The sequence below is a fragment of the Astyanax mexicanus genome, chromosome 7 (assembly GCF_023375975.1).
Source record: "Astyanax mexicanus isolate ESR-SI-001 chromosome 7, AstMex3_surface, whole genome shotgun sequence".
Taxonomy (NCBI): domain Eukaryota; kingdom Metazoa; phylum Chordata; class Actinopteri; order Characiformes; family Acestrorhamphidae; genus Astyanax; species Astyanax mexicanus.
Genome location: NC_064414.1, coordinates 54,472,906 through 54,498,784, shown reverse-complemented (window position 1 = coordinate 54,498,784; position 25,879 = coordinate 54,472,906). Strand labels below are relative to the sequence as shown.

Genomic DNA, 25,879 nt, shown 5'->3' with positions numbered 1-25,879 from the left:
GTAGATACAGATACAGTATTTTACTATTAAGTAGTGACAGTAGTGAAGTATAAATAATACTCCAGTAGATACAGATACAGTATTTTAGTATTAAGTAGTTACAGTAGTGAAGTATAAATAATACTCCAGTAGATACAGATACAGTATTTTACTATTAAGTAGTGACAGTAGTGAAGTAAAAATAATACTCCAGTAGATACAGATACAGCATTTTAGTACTTAAGTACAGTAGTAGTAAAGTAAAAATAATACTCCAGTAGATACAGATACAGCATTTTAGTACTTAAGTACAGTAGTAGTAAAGTAAAAATAATACTCCAGTAGATACAGATACAGCATTTTAGTACTTAAGTACAGTAGTGAAGTAATAATAATACTCCAGTAGATACAGATACAGCATTTTAGTACTTAAGTACAGTAGTAGTAAAGTAATAATAATACTCCAGTAGATACAGATACATCATTTTAGTACTTAAGTACAGTAGTGAAGTAATAATAATACTCCAGTAGATACAGATACAGTATTTTAGTACTTAAGTACACTAGTAGTGAAGTTAAACTAATACTTCAGTAGATACAGATACAGTATTTTAGTACTTAAGTACAGTAGTAGTAAAGTAAAAATAATACTCCAGTAGATACAGATACAGTAGTTTAGTACTTAAGTACAGTAGTAGTAAAGTAAAAATAATACTCCAGTAGATACAGATACAGTAGTTTAGTACTTAAGTACACTAGTAGTGAAGTTAAACTAATACTTCAGTAGATACAGATACAGTATTTTAGTACTTAAGTACAGTAGTAGTAAAGTAAAAATAATACTCCAGTAGATACAGATACAGTATTTTAGTATTAAGTAGTTACAGTAGTGAAGTATAAATAATACTCCAGTAGATACAGATACAGCATTTTAGTACTTAAGTAGTTACAGTAGTGAATATAAATAAGTACAGTAGTAGTAAAGTAAAAATAATACTCCAGTAGATACAGATACAGTAGTTTAGTACTTAAGTACACTAGTAGTGAAGTTAAACTAATACTCCAGTAGATACAGATACAGTATTTTAGTACTTCTACTTCCTCACTACACATCTCTGGCTGCATTCATAAGCCTTTATTAGATGGGGTGTCCACAAACATTTGTGTCTTCTTTAATATTAATATTAATAATGGATAAACAGCTTCAACTTCATTCCTATAACAAATGATATTTCACTGCTGTCTGATAAATAACTAATAAGCCCCAAAAAACAGTGTTTTACTTAAAAGGAATGATGCAGCATTTCTCGCCGCTGTGATTCGCAGTTTTTCATCCGCAGTAAAACAGAAAACATATCTATATTTCAGGATGAAAAATGAAGTAAGTTGTGTGTGAGTTAGTTTAGAAGCAGGAAGGAAAATGGGAATTCATCACGTTCCCGTGCCGAGCTCTTATTTGAAGTTTTTTTTCCTCTCTGGATTAAAGTGGACACCACTTGCCACTGGAGCTGATGAATGGGCCTTCAGTAAACAGCAGCAGCTTCTGCATACATTTAACTGAAGAGTGCTCCAGCGGAGATTACACTGGAGTGAGGGTGTTTGTGCTGAGGGGCCTGTTTATACAACACAATGACTGTATATAAACACAGACAGCAGAGCAGAGGACCATCTCCTAACAGGGAAGACACCACGGGTCTAGCGCCTCTACTGGCTGATTAGCAGCTTTTGTCTTGTTGGAGATAACCAACGAATACATTGCACCATGCCAGCACCTTCTGTCATGGTGTGGGGTTGCCAGATCACCTTTGGTCTTCATTACAGGCACTTCCAGAGCCCAACATTATATTGAAGGAGAATTTTTGTTGTAGTAAAACATGATAAAAAGTTCTTATCTTTGATGAATAGCACACCTCCGTTCTCCCACAGCGTTCAGAGATCCAGAAATTTTAACAGTTTATACAAACACCCTTCAGACTGGGCTAAACGGGCCACAATTTACCCCGATAAATCGCTTTTTTAAAATCGCGTTATCCAGCTCAAAGTAGCTCCACACCTCCTTACTAGAATCCGGAGAGCCCTGACATTTAAAACGAGGCACTAATAACTTTAAAAGTGCAGAAGAAACACTGTTTACATCCTATAACGCTAGCTTCAGCTCTGAGCGCCGCCATAACTGTACTGATAATGACATAGACATATATATACATAGACTCCACATAGCCTGCCTCCTGGCGCCGGCTGCTTTGTATATAGAACAGTGTTTTTTTAATAAGCTTCTTTTTAGCACTTTTTAAGTGATTAATGCCTCGTTTTAAATGTCAAGGCTCTCTGGATTCTAACAAGGAGGTGTGGAGCTACTTTGAGCTGGATAACGGTGTAAAAAGTGATTTATCAGGGTGAATTATGCCCCGTATCTCCCAGTCTGAAGGCTGTGGGAGAACAGAGGTGTGCTATTCATCAAAGATAAGAACTTTTTATCATGTTTTACTACAACAAAAGTCCATTTTACACCGGAGTTCTCCTTTAATGAGGTCCTGCAACCAGCAAGACAATGCTGGTCCACACACTGCTGCTGTCTAAAAGATTTCTGTGAAGATCCTAGAAGATGCTTTGGCATTGTCACTGCATCGTCAGACCTATCCCCCTGATTGATAATGTGTGAAATGCTATTGGACGCTCTATCAACAGCCAATCCTAATCACCCCTACTGCACAATCTGCAGGAATTATGCGAGAATATTGTAGTTAATTTGGTATGTATTAGGAACCAGATTAGCAACTATTGCCGTATTACACGAGTTACATACCAATTCTATACGTATAGCTCAGTTAATATTACCCATATAAGTCAAGTTTTGATAATATGAGTGCAGCTATTAGTTTGACGAGCTTAATATATGTTGTGTAAATATATATTTAGGACTATAACTCAAAACTCAAAGACTACGAGTCCTATTTTACACTTTGCACAAGGCATGTTGCAATGTTTATTGCTATCTTACACCCCACCCACACTCTATTTTCACACCTTTCATCTGCATGGTTTAAATAGCAACAGTGCTTCTGAATATATTTGGTTTGGAAAAGAGGTGTGTTCAGGTAAATTTCTGGTGTATTGCTATCTCTATCTTGGCAACAGGAAACACAGATGCACCCCTGACTGAATTCAACCTAGACAGATGTCAACAGTCAGATGTTTATTCCTATTTTGGCCCCTATTTATTACGCACATATTGAGACAAAATATAGGTTATATTGTCCTATGACTTTTGTTGGACAAGTTCAGGTAGCTGCGCCGTTAAAATAGCAATCCGCCAAAGTCAGAGCTCACCTGATCTAAAAGGGAATGATCAGCAAAGAGAAATGCTGATTGGTTTATTTCACGTTATGCCCAAAATTATACACACCCATGATGATTTAAAAGAATTAGTATATGCCTTTTGCGATTGCATTTCCAGTCATGCAAGATGTACTTTTACCGTCGTTATGATAGCAAAGACACACTGACACGCCCTAAATCAATCTGCACAATGCACTGTTGATGATTTACCGTAGAATACCTTAAAATAGGGCTCGATATGTACATTCGTTCATGATAAATGGTCCAACATAAATGCTACAAAATGACTTGGAATATAATCTTTCTGCACTGATTCCATTGTAAGTGTTTCTTTGTTTGTCGGTGGGTGTTCGACTGCATGTCTGCATTCAGTGAAGCTTGTGTCTGTGTGTGTGTGTGTGTGTTTGTTTGTTTGCTTGTGTGTATATATGTTTTATATGTGTGTGGGTTTATCTCATTTCCTCTCTGTCTCTTGTTCCCTTTATCTCCAACGCACTGTTTCTCCAATGGTTTAAAGATGCTACACAAACGGCCTGGGGGAAGAACAACTCATGCTATAGCTCAGAATGTGTGTGTGTGTGTGTGTGGTATTGAATATCAATAACTGTGTGTGCTCTCCAGCAGCCTCGTTCTGCAGCCCGGAGGGTTTGGCTCTGTTCAGACGTTTATTCATATATTTATATACTGTATTGTTGTTTAAAAGTAGAATATTTATTTTCAGTCACAGTGCCTACACTTACTGTATAACCACACACATCCCTGCTCAATAATGGATATCTTCCCACAGCGGAGATAAACGATTTGTTTGCATGCAATGACTGCCTTTAATATATGACCTTAGAAAAGGGTTCAATCCTGTAGTGAAAAATGCTTCTTTGCTCATTGCTTTTTGTCATGATTTGTGCATCGCCACACCAGTACTGTCTCTAGATCTTTTTGAAGGACAGTCTTCATAAAATATCATATAAAAGACCTACATTAAGAGCTTGTTTCTTAGGGATTAAGTCTAGTTTTGGACTACACAGCATTTTGAAATGAGGGTTTAATTCTTAATACTGTATTTAATTCCTGTCTGGAATTGGTGCACAACCCTTCTAATAGATGTACTGTAGCATTTAGCTACTTTACGCTAGTTTAAACAGTTTTCACACAGATGCGCAAATGCACACACATACTATAGCTTGTCTTGTCCCTGTAGATGTATATAGAGAGAAGAATTGGCAATAGAATAGAACTCTATGGAGCAGATAAATAAACCTAATATCAGGTGTGAGCTATAGACGGGTATAAAGCCCTCAGTATTGAGCTGTGGAAAAACTGTGTTTTCTAAAAAGATGGAGCTCCATCCAATAATTTAGTTTTTATGTTGTTTTTTTAATTGTCTCACCCATTGACAAGGTAAGTAAAGACTAGCACACGCCTCCTCTGATACATGTGAAGTCAGACTCCGCCCCTTTTTGAACTGCTGCTGATGCTGTAGCATTGCCGAGTAGCATCACAGCGCTAACACTTGGAGGAAAGCGCAGCGACTCGGTTCTGATACATCAGCTCACAGACGCAGCCTTGTGCTGATCCACATCACCCTAGGAGTGATGAGGGGAAAGAAGAGCGCCATCTACTGTACTGTTCCCACCCAGAGAGAGCAAGACCAATAGTGCTCTCTCAGGACTCCTGCAGCTGATGACAAGCTGCATGACCGGGATTCGAACCAGTGATCTCCTGATCATAGTGACAGCGCTTTGAGAGCACTGCATTACTCGGCGCCCCTATCCAAATACTAATAATGTCAATGAATGCTAGGTATTGTTGGATTTTTTATTTTATTTTAAGGTTGTTGAGGCTCTCCAGACTTTCTGAATAGGAGAACCTACTTGTTGGTTGTTCCATTTGAAATTTTCAACTTCCAACTTGGATATCCTTTTAGGTTTAACACAACGTTTCAAAATCTAGTAAAACATCTTTTCTGGACAGTACAGACAGTTTCTCCTACACATACAAGATAACATCTTTTCAATATCCTTAATCTGAGAAGAAACAATTGATGAGCATTGAGTACATAAGTGTATATGGGTTTAAAATGATCTCACTGCATTTTTCCTCTGTAATTTTTTAAGTATTCTGACCAGAAAAGGCTGAAGGGTTGTCCTGTCACTGTGGTATTCGTTTTGCTGACATTTGGCTACCTGTTTTATTTGTGATTTTCAGATTTTCCCATGAATTTCACTCTGCTTTGTGTCCCAATTGTCTCGATATGAAACATGACACCCGGGAGCTCAGTTTGAGAGGACGTAACAAAGCTGAAATAAAACAGAACCATCAGAACTCAGCAGAACCGCTCTGACAGAGAACACAAAGGCTTTAATAAAACCAGATCAAGCAGAGCGGCGGGGAAGTGTGCTGAGGCTGATCCTGATTCTGGATCTGTAACAACACTGAGTGTGTGTGTAAGTGTGTGTAAGTGTGTGTGTGTGTGGTTTTTTTGGGGAAAGGGGGGGTACTGAGGCGACTCACAGTCGAACTAATCAGACCTCGGCTCGGAACGGCACACAAAAGTGGGACGGGCGAAGCGATGAGTTTGGAGGAAGTTGCCACGGCAACCGGGCGTACGGCCTCAGCTCGGTATCCATGGCAACCCCGCCCCGAAAAAAAAAAATATGTCTGGCGGAGCCACAGACGCTCCGACAGGAAGTCAAAACCGTCTGGACGGAGGCAATAACAACCACCTGCTGCTCCTGCGCTGTGTGAGTGTTTATAAGGCACTGTACTCACTAGATAGTACCATACAACACGTCCTTCAGCTCTATAACAGGAACAGAAACGTTTTCAGTTTCAGTATAGATGATTTTTTCTATAAAAAGAGCCAAAAACAACAGTTTTCTCACCACAGAGAAGAAAAATTTAACCAGACAAAGAACTATTTATGTATTTAAGGATTCTTCGAGCTGCTGTGGTTCTCTACAGGACCTTGGAGAAACCTGCTTATAAGGGTGTAGTTACTGCAGCTATCCAAAATTACACAACAGGGAATAGAAGATCCTCCGTACACAGAACTTGTCTCAATATACTGTACAGGGTTCATACACTTTTTAACCAAGAAATTTCCATGACATTTCCAAGCCTTCATGGTAAATTGCCATGACCATACAATCTTTAAAATATCAGTGCAGATAATAAAACAAATAATCCATATAAAAACTGATTATAGTAGGCCTACTATCTTACTTAAAATGTATTTAAATAAAAATAAAAATCTTTAAGCAATGCTGTCAATCTTCAATAATCAAATATGTGTGTCAAATCCAGAGAGCTCTATTGTGTATAACTGAATTAACTGTAAGCTGCCAAGCATTTCTAATGTTTAACCTGTAAAAAGTGGTTCATATTTTCATTAAAGAACATGATATAGAATCTTTAGTATTTTTATTTTTAAATAATTACCCAAACATTAAATTATTTTTAAAACCAAAATAGCTTTTTTGTAGATGAAATGCCATGACTTTTTTTTTTTCTCAAAACTTCTGGGTATTTTTATTTTTCAAAAAACTGGAATCCACGACTTTTCCAGGTTTTTCATGACCGTACAAATCCTGATATAGCATCAAAAACTTGCTTTTGAAAAAACTCCACTCCACTTGATTTCATTCAAAAACGCATTGTACTTTTTAGTACAATTATTTTAAATAAGAGTGTACATAGGCAATAATAATAATAATAATAATAATAATAATAATAATAATAATAATAATAATAATAATTCATTTTATTTCAAGCCACCTTTCTAGCACCCAAGGACACTGTACAATAATAAAACAATAAAAACACAACAAATAATAAAATAGTAAAAAGATAAAATAAATAAAATAGAAAATTAGAGATTAATCAGTGAAATATATTTTATAGGAAAAAGCGATCCTGAACAGATGGTTTTGAGTCTAGTTTTAAAAAGTGTAAGTGAACAAAACTGAAATGTTCGTTCATCACCGGTGAGCAGCGGCAGCCAAACGCGCCGGCATTCACTCAACCGGAGGCTGTCAAGGTTGTGTCAAGGTACTGTACTGTACTCCACACAAAAGTGTTATTGTGTTTTTCAGTGCTGAATAGAAATGATTTACTCATTACAACATACTTTTAGAGTCAAAGAACCCTTGCTGCATTTTTATTTTTGTACTTATTTAACTTTTAACTTTTCTTGTGTTAAATCATGTTTCCAAAAATGTTTTTAACATGAATATTTGAACTATAACTATAATTAGAACTATAAAAAGGATTCAAAGCATTTCTACCAATCCGCACAAAAATTAACCAAGCAAAGAATCAATTTAGGTATTCTAGGGGTATTTTCGTGTGCTTAAGGGGTAATGTGAAATAAACCAATCAGTGTGTCACTTGCCATTACCTTTAAGAGTAGATCAGGTGAGCTCTGACTTTGGCGGATTGCTATTTTAATGGTGCAGCTACCTGCACTTCTCAGTAGAGGAAACTGACCTGCTTATGCTGTTTATGCTTGTTCATTCTGTTTATTCTGGATGTAAAAGTTGGGTTTGTGCAGTGCTGTGTGTCCAAAGACTCAATTAATCAAGTATTATAGGGGTATTTTAGGTTGCTTTAGGTTGTTTTGGCTCACAAACTTTACTAAATAGGCCTTTAAATACGGATAAACTCTTAAGATTGTGAGCAAAAAGCAATCTTAGTAATCGTGGGACCTTTCTGTATTGCGTAAAACTGCTTTTTAAAAAAGGGTTTCCACTGATTCAAATAACAATTTAATAGATTTAGGACCATACTCTACTTAATAACTTGAAAACAAAACTTTTCTAAAATGATGTTAACCAAATTTTTAAAATTAACTCAATAAAGCATGCTTTTTTCGTGTTATATAGCAGTATTTATTTTAGATCTACAACTAAATAACCCTTTTTAAGGTATTCAAGCGTAATAGTTTGTTACCGTACTCAAAATGATGCATTATAGAACAACCTACAAGAGGAATTCCCTTATTCTAAAGTATCAATTTACCAATTTTATGCATTTAAAGGTTCTAAACTCATCAAGGTTCTAGATAAGACCCCTGCATTCACTAAAGAACCCTGGAGGAGTGCAGTTCTATACTCAAAGTCAAAAGTCAAAGTCAAAGTGGTTTTTATTGTCATTTCAGCTATATACAGAGTACACAGTGAAACGAAACAACATTCCTCCAGGGACCATGGTGCACATAAACACAGTGTAGACAGAATGTACTACAGTTGGTTCAGTGATGTACTATAGCCTCATTATATCTGAACCTGCTGCACATCTGTGCGGAAAACACTGAACTCCAGCGCCGACAGACTGACGGAACCAAAACACACAGATGAATATGCATGAGCTAATTATCAGAGGTTCTAAAACTGGAGTCGAGCGGCTCTAGCAGACTTTCTGCAGCTTCATCCCCGACTGATTCCTCTCAGGTTTATTCAGCTTCTCCTCCGTGAGCAGTGTGTGTATCAGGGAGGCAGAGTCGGTGTGTGTGTGTGTGTGTGTGTGTGTGTGAGAGGTGTGAGTGCAGCCCGTATAGACAGAGGGTTACAGTAGATAGAGTGTATGTTGTGTTTATGTTTTTTAGATGGAGATATTTATTATCTGTGAGGTGAGAAAGTTGTAGCAACGACTAAAGCAGAAATCATTTAATCATTTATCACTCCAGCAAATTCCTAAAATTTCTAAATTAAATGGTTAAAATGAAAAAAAGCCAAAGTCAGGTACATCCCCACTCTTCCAAGGACCAACTAAGCTTAATTAGTGTTAATACAGAGTTATAGTTTCTGCGCTCAGTGTGCATACATTTTAAAGAGATAATAATATAAGTAAAATAACTACCGTATTTTTCGGACTATAAGGCGCACTTAAAAACTTTTAATTTTCACAAAAATTGACAGTGCGTCTTATAATACGGTGCGCCTTTTGTATGGATTTTACCCGTCAGGTTGTAAGGAGCAGTAAACACACACTCCGTGCAGCGTTATAGAGAGTTTCAGTGCTATACAGAGTCCAGAGCCGTGCAGCTCCGAGGCTGGAGCAGCAATAGCATTAGCTAGCTTATTCACTGTTCAGAGATCAGTATTATCTAAATTTTACCCGTCAGGTGTAAGGAGCAGTAAACACACACTCCGTGCAGAGCCGTGCCGCTCCGAGGCTGGAGCAGCAATAGCATTAGCTACATGCTAACCTCTTAGCTAGCTAGCTTTTTCACTGTTCAGAGATCAGTATTTTCTAAATTTAGCACTTTTAATACTGCTGGAGCAGTATTATTAGAGTTAGATGCTAATCGCTAAGCGTTCACCGTTCAGAGCTGAGTTATCGGCCTGTAAGTCTGTGCTGCTTTGCCTGGCTAGCATTAGCTAGATGCTAAGCGCTAACTCTCTCACAGGTGAGTTTTATCAGCCTGTAATCTGCTTGTTTACAGTGTTAAAACAAGCTACGGGGGACGAATCGCTAGCTAATATCTCACTGTCTTACCAGGATTACTCAGTGTAACGCTGTCGTTTAAGTTTGGGTTAACTTTACTAGTTTAGGTGACTAGCTAGCGTGCTAGCGGATAGCTATGCTAACGCTGGTGCAGCAAGCCTTAGTGGACATCTGGAAATCTAAGCTTACTGTAAATAAACTGAAGCACGTTACTCACCCAAATAAACAGTTTTCAGGAGAGGAATCTGTGTAGATTAATATCCAGCACTCGTTTGACTTTGAAAGAGCTAGATTTGTATACTGAGACGCTCCACCGGCAAGCGACCACCCCCGGTGGGGGAAGGGAAACATGGCGCCACCCCTGTTCACTTTGATATAGGCACCCTTTCTAGTGTCACTTAACGCGCCTTATAATGCGATGCGCCCTATGTATGGAAAAATAGCAGAAAATAGGCGTTCTTTGATAGTGCGTCTTATAATACGGTGCGCCTTATAGTCCGAAAAATACGGTACTCTTAACTGCTAATCTAATCTAATCTTACTGCTGTCATTGCTGGTGCTGCTATACACCTGCATATATTGGACCTGTGTGGATGTATAATGATTTTTTAAATTAATTTTAAAGCTGTAGGACTGTCCCCCTTAATACGTAAGTCTTGGTCCTCCCAAGGTTTCTTCAGGTTTCCTACACGTTTCAACCAATACATTTTCATGACTATTTCATGACTTTTTCATGCCTTGGCAGCAAATTCTAATGACTATACAATCTTTGAAACATCAGTACAGACGTTTAAAAAAAGATAAAACTCAAAATCCATGTAAAACTGGTTATAGTCGGCCTATATCTCACCTAAAATTAATTTTAAACACTTTGAAATGACACATTTTACTTGCTAAATAACATTCTGCCTTATATGTGTCTGAATAAAGCCAGACAGCATTAAATGAGCATTTTCCTCTCAGTCTGAATAGGACCCACAGAGCTAACTAATGCGAAGAGATGTAACCCAAGTTACTCAAACGTTAAATTATTTTTAAAACCAAAACAGTGAATAAATATAAACTAATTTTTTCTAATGTCCATGCCTTTTCCAAAACTTTCTGGGTATTTTTCCAAGCCTAGAAATTGCTATTTTCATACTCCATGACTTTTCCTTGCGTCCGTGTTCACTGGGGGTTCTGTATTATATGTTTAGTGCTGTTCTGATTCTCTGTCCTGTAAAGCTGTTTTGTAACATCAGTTGTAAAAAGGGTTGTAAAAAAAATCTTATTAGATTTGATTCGATAAATTGGATATTCTAAGTTGCCCAATGCAGTCTTTCAGGTGGATGGTTGTTTCCGGTTAAGAGTACGCTGTGCGCTATTGCCTGCCGCTTCTCACAGGTTTGTGTTGAGTGTGTGTGAAATGTAACTGTAAGCATCCTCAAGTGCCTGGTAGCAGAAAGGTGCTATTTAAGTTCAATTATTAGTAAGTTATTAAGGTAATAGACGAGGGTGGGACTTACCGACGCAGTAGCAGAGGATGATGGACAGCAGGACGGACACGGCGACGGCGCTGAGGGCTGTGCACCTCCATGAGCAGTACTTGGACGACTTCTTGAACTTGAAGGCGCTGCGGGACAGTGTGTTGCGGGGCAGTGGCCGTGTGGGGGGCGAGTACACCGCCCCCGTCGCCATGGTGTAGCCCGGAGTCGCCGTGCTAAACAGAGGGGTCGTTCCTGTACCTGTCTTAAAGAGGAAGTGCCTGAGAAAGAGAGAGAGAGAGAGAGAGAGAGAGAGAGAGAGAGAGAGAGAGAGAGAGAGAGAGAGAGAGAGAGGGATTGAAAGAGATTAGCTTTTATCGTCCGAATAGTTTACATACAGCACTCCGTAAATGTCTTTAGCCATCTGCGCTAGTTAAATAATATGTAAATCTCTTTATCAGGGCAGGAACTGTTTATTTATTCATCACAATGAAGAACAATAAACAAATAAACAAATAAAAAAAAAACAAGCAAACAAACTCCCCATTGTCCATTGTGGTTGTTGTTTTGATGAGTGAGTAACTTCCACTGGAGGAAGGCCAGTATTTTTTTATCTCCCATTTAACAGCTATAAATATACTGAAGGCTACATATACCACAATGCCGCAATGAGCCAAAACATTAAGACCACCCTCAAATAAAGGTGACAGTGTAGAAAAGAAGGGATGTACACAAATGTTTGGATATAACGCTCTTCAATAGCAATAACGGCACACCAACAGCAGCATTTATTGACTGTATTTTAACGTGCGAGGTGATTTTTCTTACTGTACTCCAAAATCTGGGTGTGAATAACGCATCAGTGAGGTCAAACATGACGTCACTCATCGTTACGCTGTCATAACTGTCACAAAGCTCCTTTAATCCCAGAGCTTTCCAAGCGCTTTCATCCCATTCTGTCAAAAGCAGAACCTCGTCACGTTTTCTTATGACAGGTGAACAATTAGCAACCGCTTTTTTAACGACAAGCAATTCTCCAAAGCAGCATCAGAGAGAGAGTGTGTGTGTGTGTGTGTGTGTGTAAGAGTGTGTAAGAGTGTGTGTGTATGGCTGGCACTCTTAAACGTGACAGAACGAGGCATGTAGACACACGAGAACGGGACAAATAATAATGATTCAAGCTGCGATATCAGCCAACACTGAGCGTCCAATCCAATTAATGACCTCGCTGAACATGATGAGCGAGAGCGAGTGAGCGAGAAAGAGAGAGAGAGAGAAAGAGAGAGAGAAAGAAAGAGAGAGTCAAATATACACTCTGAACAGTGAACAGTTGTTGCTATCTCTATGCAAAACTGAGATTATTAATTTAGCCAATCAGAGCGATGATACCGCGGTCTGAGCGTCTTCATGCCTGAGTAATAACGCAGTCCGAATTTTAATCTAGTTACACCAGAATATCAATTAAAGTGCAAGTCAAATTAAAGAATTAAGGACTGTTTAATGCTGGTTAAATTGATTTATGGAGAAACTGCGAATTCATTTACGTACGAGTGGATTTTCATAACACCTGTAATCATTCATAACCCTATCTCAGCTCCGCAAGCTTCCACGCGGGAAACAACTGCCAATCAATCGCCTCTATAACGCGCGGCTCAGGCTGGATTAGTGGTACTACAGCAGGCTGTGTAATGTAACGTGTCGGGATTTGATTGGCTGATTGGGTAAGAGATGAAGTATGGGTGTAATTATTACCCAGAACTCCATCAGATAGCAGGAGCTGACAGGCCGTGGTTGGCTATACATCAGTGTTACACTATAAAGCATCCTTAATAACAGCATTAGCAATAGCATCATGCTAAGCAGAGCAGTAGTAGAGGGTTCTACTGCGGACGTTTAATGATTTATCGCTAATTTAAACTGCATTGTTGTGAGGAGAATTTGATTGCATTCAGCCCCACAAACACTGACTGATGTTGGATGATCTGGAGCTATTAAGGAGCTATCTGGGCTAAATCTGCTATAAAAAAGGCCATGACATTTGGCCACACCCCGCCTCTAGTTTGTTTATACATTGTTTCAGTTTCTTCTTTTGTAATGTTGCCATTTTTTTTCGATACAAAGTTTCTGTATGACCAACAAAATGTAGCACCTTATTAAATTAAACATAAAACATTTGAAACAAAATTGAATACAAACTTTAATTGCATTAGCGATATCCTCAGGTAAAACTAACAGCTTAAGATTAAGCATTAAAGTTAAATAAAGGGCATTAATTAGCCAAGCCAAGCTGAGCCAATCAGAACAGATCTCATTTACATATATTCACCAATTTGTCCATGTAAATCTGTACAGTCTCACTCACTCATTCAAAGTAAAGTTATAGTATGCTTTAACGATGAGAAATACACAGAGCAACCAATCAGGACATATCTCATTTACATATTCATTTGATTAGCCCCACCCACCGAGACTTAAGCTATAAGGAGTATTTCATCCTAGAGTGTTAAATTCAGTTCAGTTTCTGAATCTTGATTTTGCTATTTATAGGTTTATGTTTGAGTAAAATGAACATTGTTGTTTTATTCTATAAACTACAGACAACATTTCTCCCAAATTCCAAAAATAAAATATTGTCATTTAGAGCATTTATTTATAGAAAATGAGTCAAACTAACAAAAAAAAACATGCAGAGCTTCTTTTAAGTGAAGTTTTAAGAGTTCAGAAATCACTATTTGGTGGAATAGCCCTGGTGGTTTTTAATCACAGTTTTGTTTTCATGCATCTTGGCATCATGTTCTCCTCCACCAGTCTTACACACTGCTTTTGGATAACTTTATGCTGCTTTACTCCTGGTGCAAAAATTCAAGCAGTTCAGTTTGGTGGTTTGATGGTTTGTGATCATCCATCTTCTTCTTGATTATATTCCAGAGGATTTTAATTTGGTAAAATCAAAGAAACTCTTTTTAAGCAGTCTCTTATTTTTTCCAGGGCTTTATTTTAGCCTCTTTTTAACTCTATAGATCATGAATGTCACTTTAATCAGAGTATCTCCAGAACCTCCTTGCAGCAGATTATATTGAGCATTATTGATTAGTATTCTCCAGCCAATCCGGTACGAATGACGAGGGGTTAAGTTGTTTAGGGTGGGCGGGCGAGAGAACGAGCGAGTGATTGAGATGTTAAAGTGAGAGAGCACATGGTTTCACAGGGGTTCTTGGTGGAGCAGACTTTTGGGCAGTTTTTTGGCTCAGTGTTGGGCTTGGCATCAGCAGCTGGCACGGAGGGAAGATCGGTGGGCACGTACCCGTCTCCATAGCTGCCCTCGTGGCCCACGGGAGGATACGCATCCATCTCTATCAGACGCTCATGCCCGTTTTGGAGAACTGCTTGCTTTGTTAATTTTCTACATTAGGGAGATGGAAGATACGACAAACAATTAGCATCAGCAGCGGCAGAAGAAGAAGAAGAAGAAGAAGAAGAAGAAGAAGAGCGTCAGAGCGCCGGCTTTAGACGAGATAGTCACGCCCGTTCTAATTACGGTTTGGCAGAACAAACTGGGGAATAGAAGCGATTCCAGATATCACTCAGGCACGGAAATATGATCGCACACTCAGAGTAACAGACCACACACACACACACATATACACACACACATGCAAGCAGGAATGTGCTCATCGTTTACACATGAATGAAATATATCAACATAATCACTGTCAAAAGCACAGTCAGAAAACCAAACAGCAGAATCATCAAATCTAAACAAACTCATGATTTCCTGTAGTTTTTTTATCGTTTCCTCAGTTGCTCTTCACAATTCATCAATTCATCATAACTGGGCCAGCAGAGACGATCCAAAATGATTTAGAATAGTATAAACTACACTATTCCCTAAGAACCCTAAAGATTCCCTATGTCCTCTCTCTCAGCATCATCACTTTTATAACCACATTACACTGTGTGTCTTTGCTATCGTAATGAGGGAAAAGGTACATCTTGCACAGCTTGAAACACAGAAAAGGTGTCTCACTTGTCATTCCCTTTAAGAGGCAGGTGAGCTCTGACTTTTGTGGATTGCTATTTTAACGGTGCAGCTACCTGGACGTTTCCAGCGCTTCTCAGCAGAGGAAACTGAGCTGCTCATTCACATTCATTCATTTTGTTTATTGTTGATGTAAAAGTTAGGTTTGTGCAATGCTGTGTGTTTATGTGTGTGTAACAAGTAGGAGTGTACCTTCATTGCCAAGATAACAATAAACGTCTGACTGCTGACATCTGTCTAGGTTGTATTCAGTCAGAGAAGCACCTGTGTTTTCCATTGTCAAGATAGAGATAGCAATACTCCACACTTCTATGAACACAATGAGCACAATGAACACACCTCACTTCTAGACCACCACACCCATCAGTGTAGATATCTTCAGAATCACAGTTGCTATTTAAATAATGCAAGTGGAGGGCGTGGCTCTGCAGACTGTTGGCGGGGTGTGAGATAGCAATGAGCATCGTGTCGAGCCTTGAGCAGAGTGTAAGACAGGGCCCAAAGAGTGTTTTATAATTTTTCAGGGAATTTTCAGGAAAACAATATTAAATATATCCAACTAATCATCCATTTACAACAGTTTAGCCCCGCCCACTCACATTGAAGCTATAATTAGTGTTACATTAGATAGACACAATTTAGAACAGCCAATCAGAATAGATGTCATTTACCGTACAGATGAACACTTGCCAATTTATTAACTGTGTTGTGTATTGTGAGGAACACAGTACAAGGCAGCCAATTGGAACAGAGGTGATTTACATGAACAACTCTTAAAGCAATGATTAAAAAACATACTGTAACATAAAAACATAAATAAAGAGATAAATCAGACACATTCCTCATACATAAATCTATATAAATGCCAGAAGTGGGCCTTGGGGAAAACACATAAAACACATAAAAACATATAGAATATACTCTTAGAATGTAAAAGTCGCTGTAAAGTGTGTGTGTTGCTGTGTTTGTGTGTGTTGAGGGGTAAGTATGGTTTTAATTACAGCCCGTCTCAGAGTGTAACCTCAGAAGAGACGTAATCCCCGTAATCAAAAGCGAGGAGATGATGTGGAGTTCCGTTTTTAATCCCTCCCTGAAGTTTCTCCTTCATTTCCTCCTTCATTCGCTCCTTTTTTCTTCACTGATTAGATTCCAAGATCAGCAGAGAACGCCAGTTCCCGGAACAGACCACTCCGAGACCTCACCTGACCTTATAACCCCAGCACTGTGAGGTCCCTGTGACCTGATCTCCTCTAGTCCTGTACCCAGGAGAACATTTCCCATAGATTTGTTCAGTCCGGAGTTTTCTCCTGCGCGAATATTTTCACTTCTACTCAGGTTTATTTACAAGAGAAGGGTTTTTTGGAGACGTACTTTGCTGTAGAAAAAGCCGCTGAACAGCAGAACAATGGTTTAAACATACGAAGGTTAACCTATTCAGGCAGTGAGCACACACACACACACACACACATATGTTCTGTTACATTGCATTTTCTACTGTATTTAATCCGGTTAGTTTTGGTTTCACACTGCAGTTTAGTGACTGAGCACATCAAGCTACTTTACTACATCCTGACATCATCACCTAAATGGGTGGAGTCTTCCTATCTTTTACACTGATTTATAAATAAGGGTTAATCTACAGTTACAGTAGATACAGAATCACCAGCACCGTAATCTGTTGTATCCATATTACTGCTTCTTCTTTTTCTTCTTCTATTGTTTAATGGGTGACAATAGTCCGCTTCACTTTCCTGTGATTGCTCTGAACTAATGAAAAAAAGTGTTTGTTCACACTTTATACAAAGCAAATGTTTTTTTGGTAGGTAGGGAAGTTGGTAGCTAGATAGGGAGGTAGGTAGAGAGGTTGGTAGGTAGGGAGGTAGATAGATAGGTAGGTAGGTAGTTAGGAAGGCAGGTAGGTAGGTAGGTAGGTAGATATGTATGTAGTTTGGTAGGTACTTAGGTAGGGAGGTAGATAGGTAGGGAGGTAGATACGAGGTAGGTAGATAGATATGTATGTAGTTTGGTAGGTAGGTAGATATGTAGGAAGGTAGGTAGGTATGTAGGTAGGTAGGGATGTAGGTAGAGAGGTTGGTAGGTAGGGAGGTAGATAGATAGGTTGGTAGGTAGTTAGGAAGGCAGGTAGGTAGGTAGGTAGGTAGATATGTATGTAGTTTGGTAGGTACTTAGGTAGGGAGGTAGATAGGTAGGGAGGTAGATACGAGGTAGGTAGATAGATATGTATGTAGTTTGGTAGGTAGGTAGATATGTAGGAAGGTAGGTAGGTATGTAGGTAGGTAGGGATGTAGGTAGGTAGGGATGTAGGTAGGTAGGGATGTAGGTAGGTAGATAGAGAGATCTTTATTGATCTCTTTGGGAAAATTAAAATCCCCATAGCATCATTACAGTTTACACAAATGATAGAAGGATAATAATACTAAAATAAGTAAATAAAATTAAAAAGGGACAATATGAAGTATATTTTAGACCTTTTTTGATGCCTCAGTTAGCCTTCTATAATATATATATTTATAATATATAGTATTCCCGATACACACTGAGGATAAAGGAATGCTAAATATCCAATGCCCAACTTCAGAAATTAAATTTCACATCCATCTGCACCCACTATCAGACTCAACTCCAACCCCCATAATCCATGCAGCGTTTAACCTCCCCACAAGATAACACTTCACAACTTATACAGATTATAGATTATAGATTTTTCCATTGTTTACCATGACCGTGATCCAAAAAAACACCCTCACAGTATCAGAGCACCCCCTGAACTCCACTGTGTAGAAAACTATGAGAGTGAATAGAACACTCTATAGAGCCTATACACTGTTCACACCTTCATACAGGGTGCTGAATTATTTCTGATTCGTAGCTTTGAAACGATCTGAGAACTGATCCTACTTTCAATCTTTCAATCATCCAACTCCAGCGTTCTGTGGTAGAGGAGGAGGAGGAGATATTCTGCTGTGATCTGAATCTGATGGAGCCGTTATTGTTTGGCCTTGTTTTGCGCAGAGAAAATAAACATCTTACATTTTTAACATGTTTTTTGTGTTTTGACCCTGAAACAACCTGAGCAAGGTCAGAAGTGCACACTCACATCTGCCATACAGAGAGCAAACTGAATATACTGTGATCCGCCATAACATTACAACCATCCCGGGTGAAGAAAAGTGAGGAACATATACTGTATATTAGGCAGCGAGTGAACAGTCAGTTGATGTTGGCGTGTTGAAGCAGGAAATGGACTAGTGTAAAAATGTAAGAAACTTTGACCAGAACCAAACTGTAATGTTCGAAAACGTTTTTTTGAATGTTATAATATTTGGGTATGTATGTGTTTTCAATCTACCAAGTTTTCTAAGTGTTTCTAGAATATTTACTTGTTATATATTTAACATTCTAGTAATGTTTCAATCAAATAAATTAAGGTTTTTCAAATTTAGTAAGTATTTTAACATTTGAACTAATTTGAACTTTTTAATTATTGGTGTAAATTCACAAAATAATCTATAATATGTATAAATCAACATTCCTTTTTCCTAAATAAAAAAAAAAAAAAACCCTTCATATTAAATAAATATTTACAGTACCAGTCAAAGTTTAAACACATCTTAAATTCAGTGTTTTTTTTGTCACACCTGTCTCTCCCACACTCAGCTCTACCTGCAATCTCCAGTCATTGGACTACAACACCCAGAATGCACTACACACTGACATCACTCCCATTCACAATCACATTACACTACACAAGGCTCTACCTGCAAGCCAATCACCTGAATATTGATTTCACCTGTTACACACGCTATACATACCCACTCACTTTACTTACTCGCATTTTTGTATTTACCAACCCTGCTTATGCCTGCCCTTTGATATTGCCTTGCTGTATATGATCCATAAACTGTATTATGATTCTGGTATATTTAATCTCTCCTGCTGCTGTTTACCAGTGTTGACCTTGCTCATTTTTACTACCCCTTTATTAAATAAACTACATATTGATTTGCATCTGTTTTTGCAATTTTTTTATTATTTTAAAATGTTCAGCATTGTAGATTGATACTAAAATCATCCAAACTATGAAGAAAAACGAATGTGGAATAATTAACTAATTAAGAATGTGTTAAATCAGAATATTTCTGGTACTAGATACAACAGAACATATTTAGAGGTCTTGTGGAGTCCACACCTCCACGGGTCAGAGCTGATCTAGCAGCAGCAAGGTGACCTACTCAATAATAGGCTTTAATAGGTTTTAATGTAATGGCTGATGGGGGTTAATGTCATTCATTATTAAAGCGGAATAGAACAGCAGAATAATATCTGTGTAAAACCATTTCCAGGAGGAACTTCCCCTCGCAACACTGACAGTGCATTACCTGCCCTTTACTCCGCTTTACCGCCTCAGTTCTGAATCTGCGTCCGGACCGATTCTTTAATTGATCGTTCAATAATAGCGTGACGCTTTTAAGAGCCATTTTACTCACCTGATTCAAATGACAATGATTAACGCTAATTAAATCCCGCTCCCCGGCTGTGCAGCTCTGTTAATAGACTTTTCTACCTGCACGGTTCAAAAGGTCTGTTCAGCCACTGAGATGATGAAGTTTTATCACACCTTTAATGGAGCCCAGACTACAGGAGAACAGAACTCAGCACTGGAGAAAAGCACTAAACCATCTTTTAAAACTTTTAAAGGAAATTAGTTCACTTAATAAACCTTTCTGTACAGCTGTTAAAACACTGTTTAATACACTGTACACAAATCTATCAAAAGGAAAATCAAAGATAAATCAAAGATGGTAGATTAATACTAAAATCATTCAAACTATGAAGAAAAAAATGAAAATATTTTATATTTTACATTCTTTAGAGAAGCACCTCTTGTTTAAAGGATAATTCAGTTAACAGCTGTGCTGAACTCACCAAGAGTTAATTACTTGATTCATTTCTTGTCTCTTAATAAAGTGTTTGAGAGCATCAGTTAAAGTAAAGTAGTGAAGAGGTAGAGTTACTCAAATCTTTAGTTTTACTTTCTATTAATTTTTAAAGACGTTAGGTCTGATAAAGATTAACGTCCAGACCTAATCAGTGCATATTAGCTGATAATTTCAGTAAAATGTACTGAAACATTTACATTTAGACTACATAACACATCATAATATATTCATAATTTAATATATGATATATTCATAAATAATGAATTAAACATGAATTAATTATTGATACGCTGGATTATATTAATATGGGTCACTATGTCATTTAACCCAGCGAGATTAAAAATAAATAATGTTATTTAAGAGAAATTTTTCAATATTTAGGAATCCACATTAATATATAAATAAATACATAATTTGGAGACTTGGATATTTAAAACTTTTTATTTATTGAATTTGTTTTTTTTCAAAGGCAGTTTTCATCTATAATAACTTGCCTTCATACAACATATATTCATTTTATTTGAATTATTTTAATTTTATATATAAATATATAGTTGTTTTATATATAAACCTGCTTTTAAAAATGCAATAATGCATATTAAGCAAAATAATCAGTTTTGCATTCTATTAAAACATATTTTCCATTAAATAAAGCATTTTAAAGCAGGCCGCACTGTAAATAGCTGGCTGGATGTGTGTATGGGGTGTTTTATGAGGGATGTGATGAGTCAGTGACAGTGCGAGGTTATTGCCCTAAAATCGACAGCGCCCACCATACGCCTCCCGTCCCGTTCGCCCCATCATTCTCCTCTCATAGATCATACGGATCCACGCTTATTACGTCCCATCTGAGGCCCTGAGGAGCGGGAGGAAGCCTTCAGAGAGAGATAAAACGTGTCAATATAAATAAATCCACATTTTATAGACTTCACTATTCATTCCGGGGCTATAAACAGAATCCGCCGCGCATCAACATTCATCTCGCATCAGACTCGGCATCAGACGGCAAGAAGAACGAGGGAAGGAGAGAGGAAGAGAGAAAGAGAGAAAGAGAGGGAGTTGAAGAAAGAGAGATGGAAAGAAAAGACATAAATAGAAAATAAAAGGAATGAAAGAGAAAAGGAGTAGAACAGAGATATTTGGATTGATAACGGAGAATCATCAGCGTACAATTCAGCAGGTAAATGCAAATCCAGTCTATTGTTATTCGCTCAGGCTGCTCCTCTCCATGCATTGCTTCTCTGAGGCTTCCTGAACGTTTGAACATTTCAGAGAAGTTTCTTTAAAAGGCATCGCCGAGCGCCGAGGGACGGAAAAAAAAAAAAAAAACAGGAAACGCTGCACTCCTCGTTCCTATAGGCGCCGAAAAGAAAGGAAGAACAGGGAAAAAACAGCAGGCTTCACTCACACATTCACTCACAGGCATCTCACACCCGCGCTGTGTTTTGACTGCGCCGGCTGACCCCGAAAACATGCGCTACATTCAGCTAATCCCACCACAAAGAAAACATCTATCGGCAGCCATCTCCAGGCTTTCAGCGGCTTCCAACGCTCCGGTCTCATCGCGCTGCTCCACAGCGTGTTTATACGCCAAAGTTCAAAGAATTTAAAAGCTCAACAGAGATCAATAACCACGTTTACCATTTACAGCAGCAGTCAAAAGTTTAGACATGTCTGATTGCATGTAGGCCATGTATGCATTTATGACAATTTGGTGTAAAGACGAATGCTTTATATAGGCTTAAATGGGTTTTCTCTGAAAAGTTGTATTTCTCCCTCCCAGAAGGCACTTCTGAACTGCCAGCGCAGAACCGGCATATGTGCATCTTCAGTTGGAGAAGAAGCATCAAAAGGAGGCTCCTCGTGAAGCTGCTGGAGAGAACAGCAAGAGGGTGGAGCACTGCACTAAGGGTGGAGATGCACATCAGAAAAGACTGAGTGTGGACTTGGATGGGTATTGTAATTGCTCAGTATGGGTATAAACGGGTATGGGAAAGGATCAACATAGATATGGTGTGGATGGGCGTAGGCTTGCATGTAAGTAAGTAAGCTTTATTTATAAAGCACTGTTTAAATAACTTGCATTGACTAATTTGTTGTACATAGAATATAAGAACAAATAAAACTATACAACTGTACACGAATGATACAACAACAACAAAAAAACAATGAGTTCAACAGCAAGAAAGATACATGCATTAAAACATGCATATGTAATGGGTATGGATGAGTATTAATGAACATATGGCAAATGGTTGAAGAGTATATGGGAATGGAAAAGTATTCATTTGGGTATCGTAACTGATCAGCATGGATTTGGAATATGGGAGTGAGAGTATGGGAATGGATGAGTACTATTTTGGATAGGACAAATGTCTATGAAGAATACGGGAATGGATAAGTATAGATTTAGATAGGTATTGTAATTGCTCAGTATGGGTATGAATGGCATAGACTTGAATGGACATGGGATTGAATGGGATGTACATGGACAATTGATGAGCATTAATGGGAATAGGACAAATGGTTATAGAGTATAAAGGAATAGATAAGTACAGATTTAGATGGGTATGGTAGTTGATCAGTATGGGAATGGATGGGTATATGAATGGATGGGCATAGATTCGGAAGGATTTGGAAATGGGTGTGTACCATTTTGGATAGAGCAAATGGTTGTGGAGAATGTAGGAATGGACGAGAATGGGTTTGAATAGGCATTGCAATTGATTAGTATGTATAGACAGGTATGAAAATAGATGAGTGCAGGCTCAGATGGGTGTAGGAAAGGTAGAGTATAGATTTGGATGGGTATTGTAATTGATCAGTATGGGTATGGACAGGTATGAGAATGGATGGGTATAGGAATGGATTAGTATGGGTTTAAATATGTATGTTAATTGATCAGTATGGGTATGGACTGGCATAGGCTTGAATGGACAAGGGAATGGATGAGTACTATTTTGGCAAATGGTTATGGAGAATATGGGAATGAATGAATAAAAGTTTGAATGGGTATGGCAATTGATCAGTTTGGGTGTGTACAGGTATAGGAATGAATGGAAATAGGCTTGGACGTGTATGGGAATAGATGAAAACTATTGTGGCTAGGGCAAATGGTTATGGAGAATAAGGGAATGAATAAGTAAAAGTTTTGATGGGTATGATAATTGATCAGTATGGGTATGGACAGGTATGGGAATGGATTGGCACAGACTTAAATAGGTATGGAAATGGATGAGTACTGATGCAGACAGGGTTTAGAATGCATGGGTATAGATGTTGATTATATATTATGAACGGAAATGGACATGGATGCCCCATGGGTACAGATAGGTAAGGAAATGGATGGGCATATTCCTGGATGGTTACTGATATGAGGATGGACTAGTAGTGATGCTAAGAGGGCACACAGTTGTGGAGAATAGGGAAAGGGATGAGTATAGTTTTATATGGATGAGAATGAGAATGGATGAGATCGATAGGTATGTATTCAGACAGGTACACAAGTGTATGAGCTTGGATTTGGATGAATAGGCATGGAGGGATTTGGGAAGAGAATAGCTATATGGGAAAAGTTTAGGATGGCCACGCATGGTGCCTATGGGAATGGATTGATTTAGTATAGTTAAAGAAGACAAGAATGGGTATTAAGAGGTATGGGCAGATATACATTAAAGGAAAAAGGTATGCATGGGTTTTTCTAGGGTGATAAATGGAAGGATGGATAAGTATGAATAGGGATAAGTATGGAGAGGCTTGGCTGGTTTCTGAAACTTACTCTTTTTACCATATTCAAATCATTAATGCAAATGATAATTCATGCACAGGAGCTAAAAGACACCTGAATAACATCCCCCAGCACTCTCATAATCTGCTAGCGTCTGTAATGCTAAGCTTTACAGATGATATTCATGAGCAAATCGCTTTAATTACACTGATATCTGATAATGAGGAGATATCTGAACGAGCTTTTCTAATCAGGCACAATCAGCGTCAAACCCTTCCTTCAGGTTCGCCCTAAAGGAGGCAATGTTTAGCCGTGTGCTTGTGCGTGGTACCTCAGGGGTCACCCCTGGGTCAAATCACAAGTCGACTCTGACGGGGAAACGTGCCGTTCTTTCATCTCGTAATGGCAGTCGATCTCTTTTCGCTTGACTGAAAAGAAAGGTGCTATTTCCTGCCTGAAAAAAAGAAGCACTACATCACAACCTTTTCTTCACCTGCAGCAATGAAAGCTCGGAAATGTTCGCTTGACACTTAAGCTGCCTCTTCACTCCAAATTCAGCTCAAAAACTTTCTCAGAATGAGACAGGTAGAGTCGCGCAGGATTGTGAAGGACTGTCAGGTGTCTCTCAAGCCTTTCTGTCTTTATTTTATCATATATGTTTTTATACCTTTTTTCATTATCGCTAGAACAGCACTAAGACAGCTGCCATCAAACCAAAAAAAATCAAAGTCAAGCACCCTGGGCTGCTAATTGAGCCAATATGAGCTTAGAAACACAAATGGCAATCAAGCTGTGCTGCAGGAGACGGTGCGCGGTATTGAAGTGAAGGTAATATGCCCTGAAGAGTGAATTTAACATTAAAGCATACAGTCAGTATATATCTAACTGTAGTCTGAATGAAACAAATACAACTGTGGCAAAAGAAAAATCTAAATGTATGAAACTTAATGTATCACTTTAATGACATCAATATAAAAGTAATATATACAATATTAGCAATTCAGCTCGATTCACCCACCGCATATTTGTTGTAAACCACTGTAGTGTAGTATTGTTTATACTGAGTAACTATGGCTTTACACAATTTACTCAAAAGCTTGTGGACACAATTCTATTAGTCAAGCATGTTTACAGTCCACCATTTAGCCAAAGCCTAGACAAAAGTGGCAGCATAAAACTTGGCAACACCTTAGCAACCACCTAGCAACCCCTTAGCAACAGACTAGCAACACTTTACTGACCTACCAAACAACACCTAGAGAAACTAATCGATAAGATAGATATACACCTAGCTATAAAATTTAGTATCTAGCATTTACACCATTCTAACACCTTGGCAACCACAAACAACGCATTGACATCTGACAACCATCACTTATATCCCAGCAACACTTTAGCAACCATCTAGCAAGCCCTTGGCAACAGACTAGCAACACCTTAGTGACCACCTAGCAACAACACCTAGCGAAACAGCAACTCCTTATTAGCCAACAACCAACACCTTAGCAACCCACACCTTAGCAACCACAAGACAACAACTTGACATCTGACAAACATCACTTATATCCCAGCAACACTTTAGCAACCATCTAGCAAGCCCTTGGCAACAGACTAGCAACACCTTAGTGACCACCTAGCAACAACACCTAGCGAAACTAATAGATAAGATAGATATATACCTAGCTATTCGCTTTAGTAACAAGCATTTACACCATTCTTACACCTTAGCAACCAACACCTTAGCAACCACTACACAACACCTTGATATTTGACAACCATCACTTATACCCTAGCATCACATTTGCAAAGACCTTACAACATACTGTACTGTACTTAACAATAAACAGCTCAGCTATACCACAGCAACTCCTTATTAGCCAACAACCAACACCTTCGCAACCAACACCTTAGCAACCACAAGACAACA

General features: G+C 38.3%; 1 protein-coding gene and 1 long non-coding RNA gene across 13 annotated transcripts in view; one reads left to right on the top strand and one right to left on the bottom strand.

The window, feature by feature from the left end:
• The window catches only part of tenm3 (teneurin transmembrane protein 3), a 1,272,390-nt gene that overhangs the window by 200,318 nt on the left and 1,046,193 nt on the right, over positions 1-25,879 (bottom strand). For 11 of the 12 annotated variants that reach the window (XM_049481363.1, XM_049481365.1, XM_049481366.1 and 8 more), the window contains one exon: positions 11,268-11,506. In XM_049481363.1, coding sequence (XP_049337320.1) covers positions 11,268-11,506 — 239 coding nt within the window. Of the gene's footprint in view, positions 1-11,267; positions 11,507-14,529; positions 14,966-25,879 lie in introns of those variants that run through there. The other variant, XM_049481373.1, reaches the window with a different exon arrangement.
• LOC125802956 (uncharacterized) overlaps positions 1-25,879 on the top strand; it is a 72,436-nt gene that overhangs the window by 33,329 nt on the left and 13,228 nt on the right. The window lies entirely within an intron of this gene.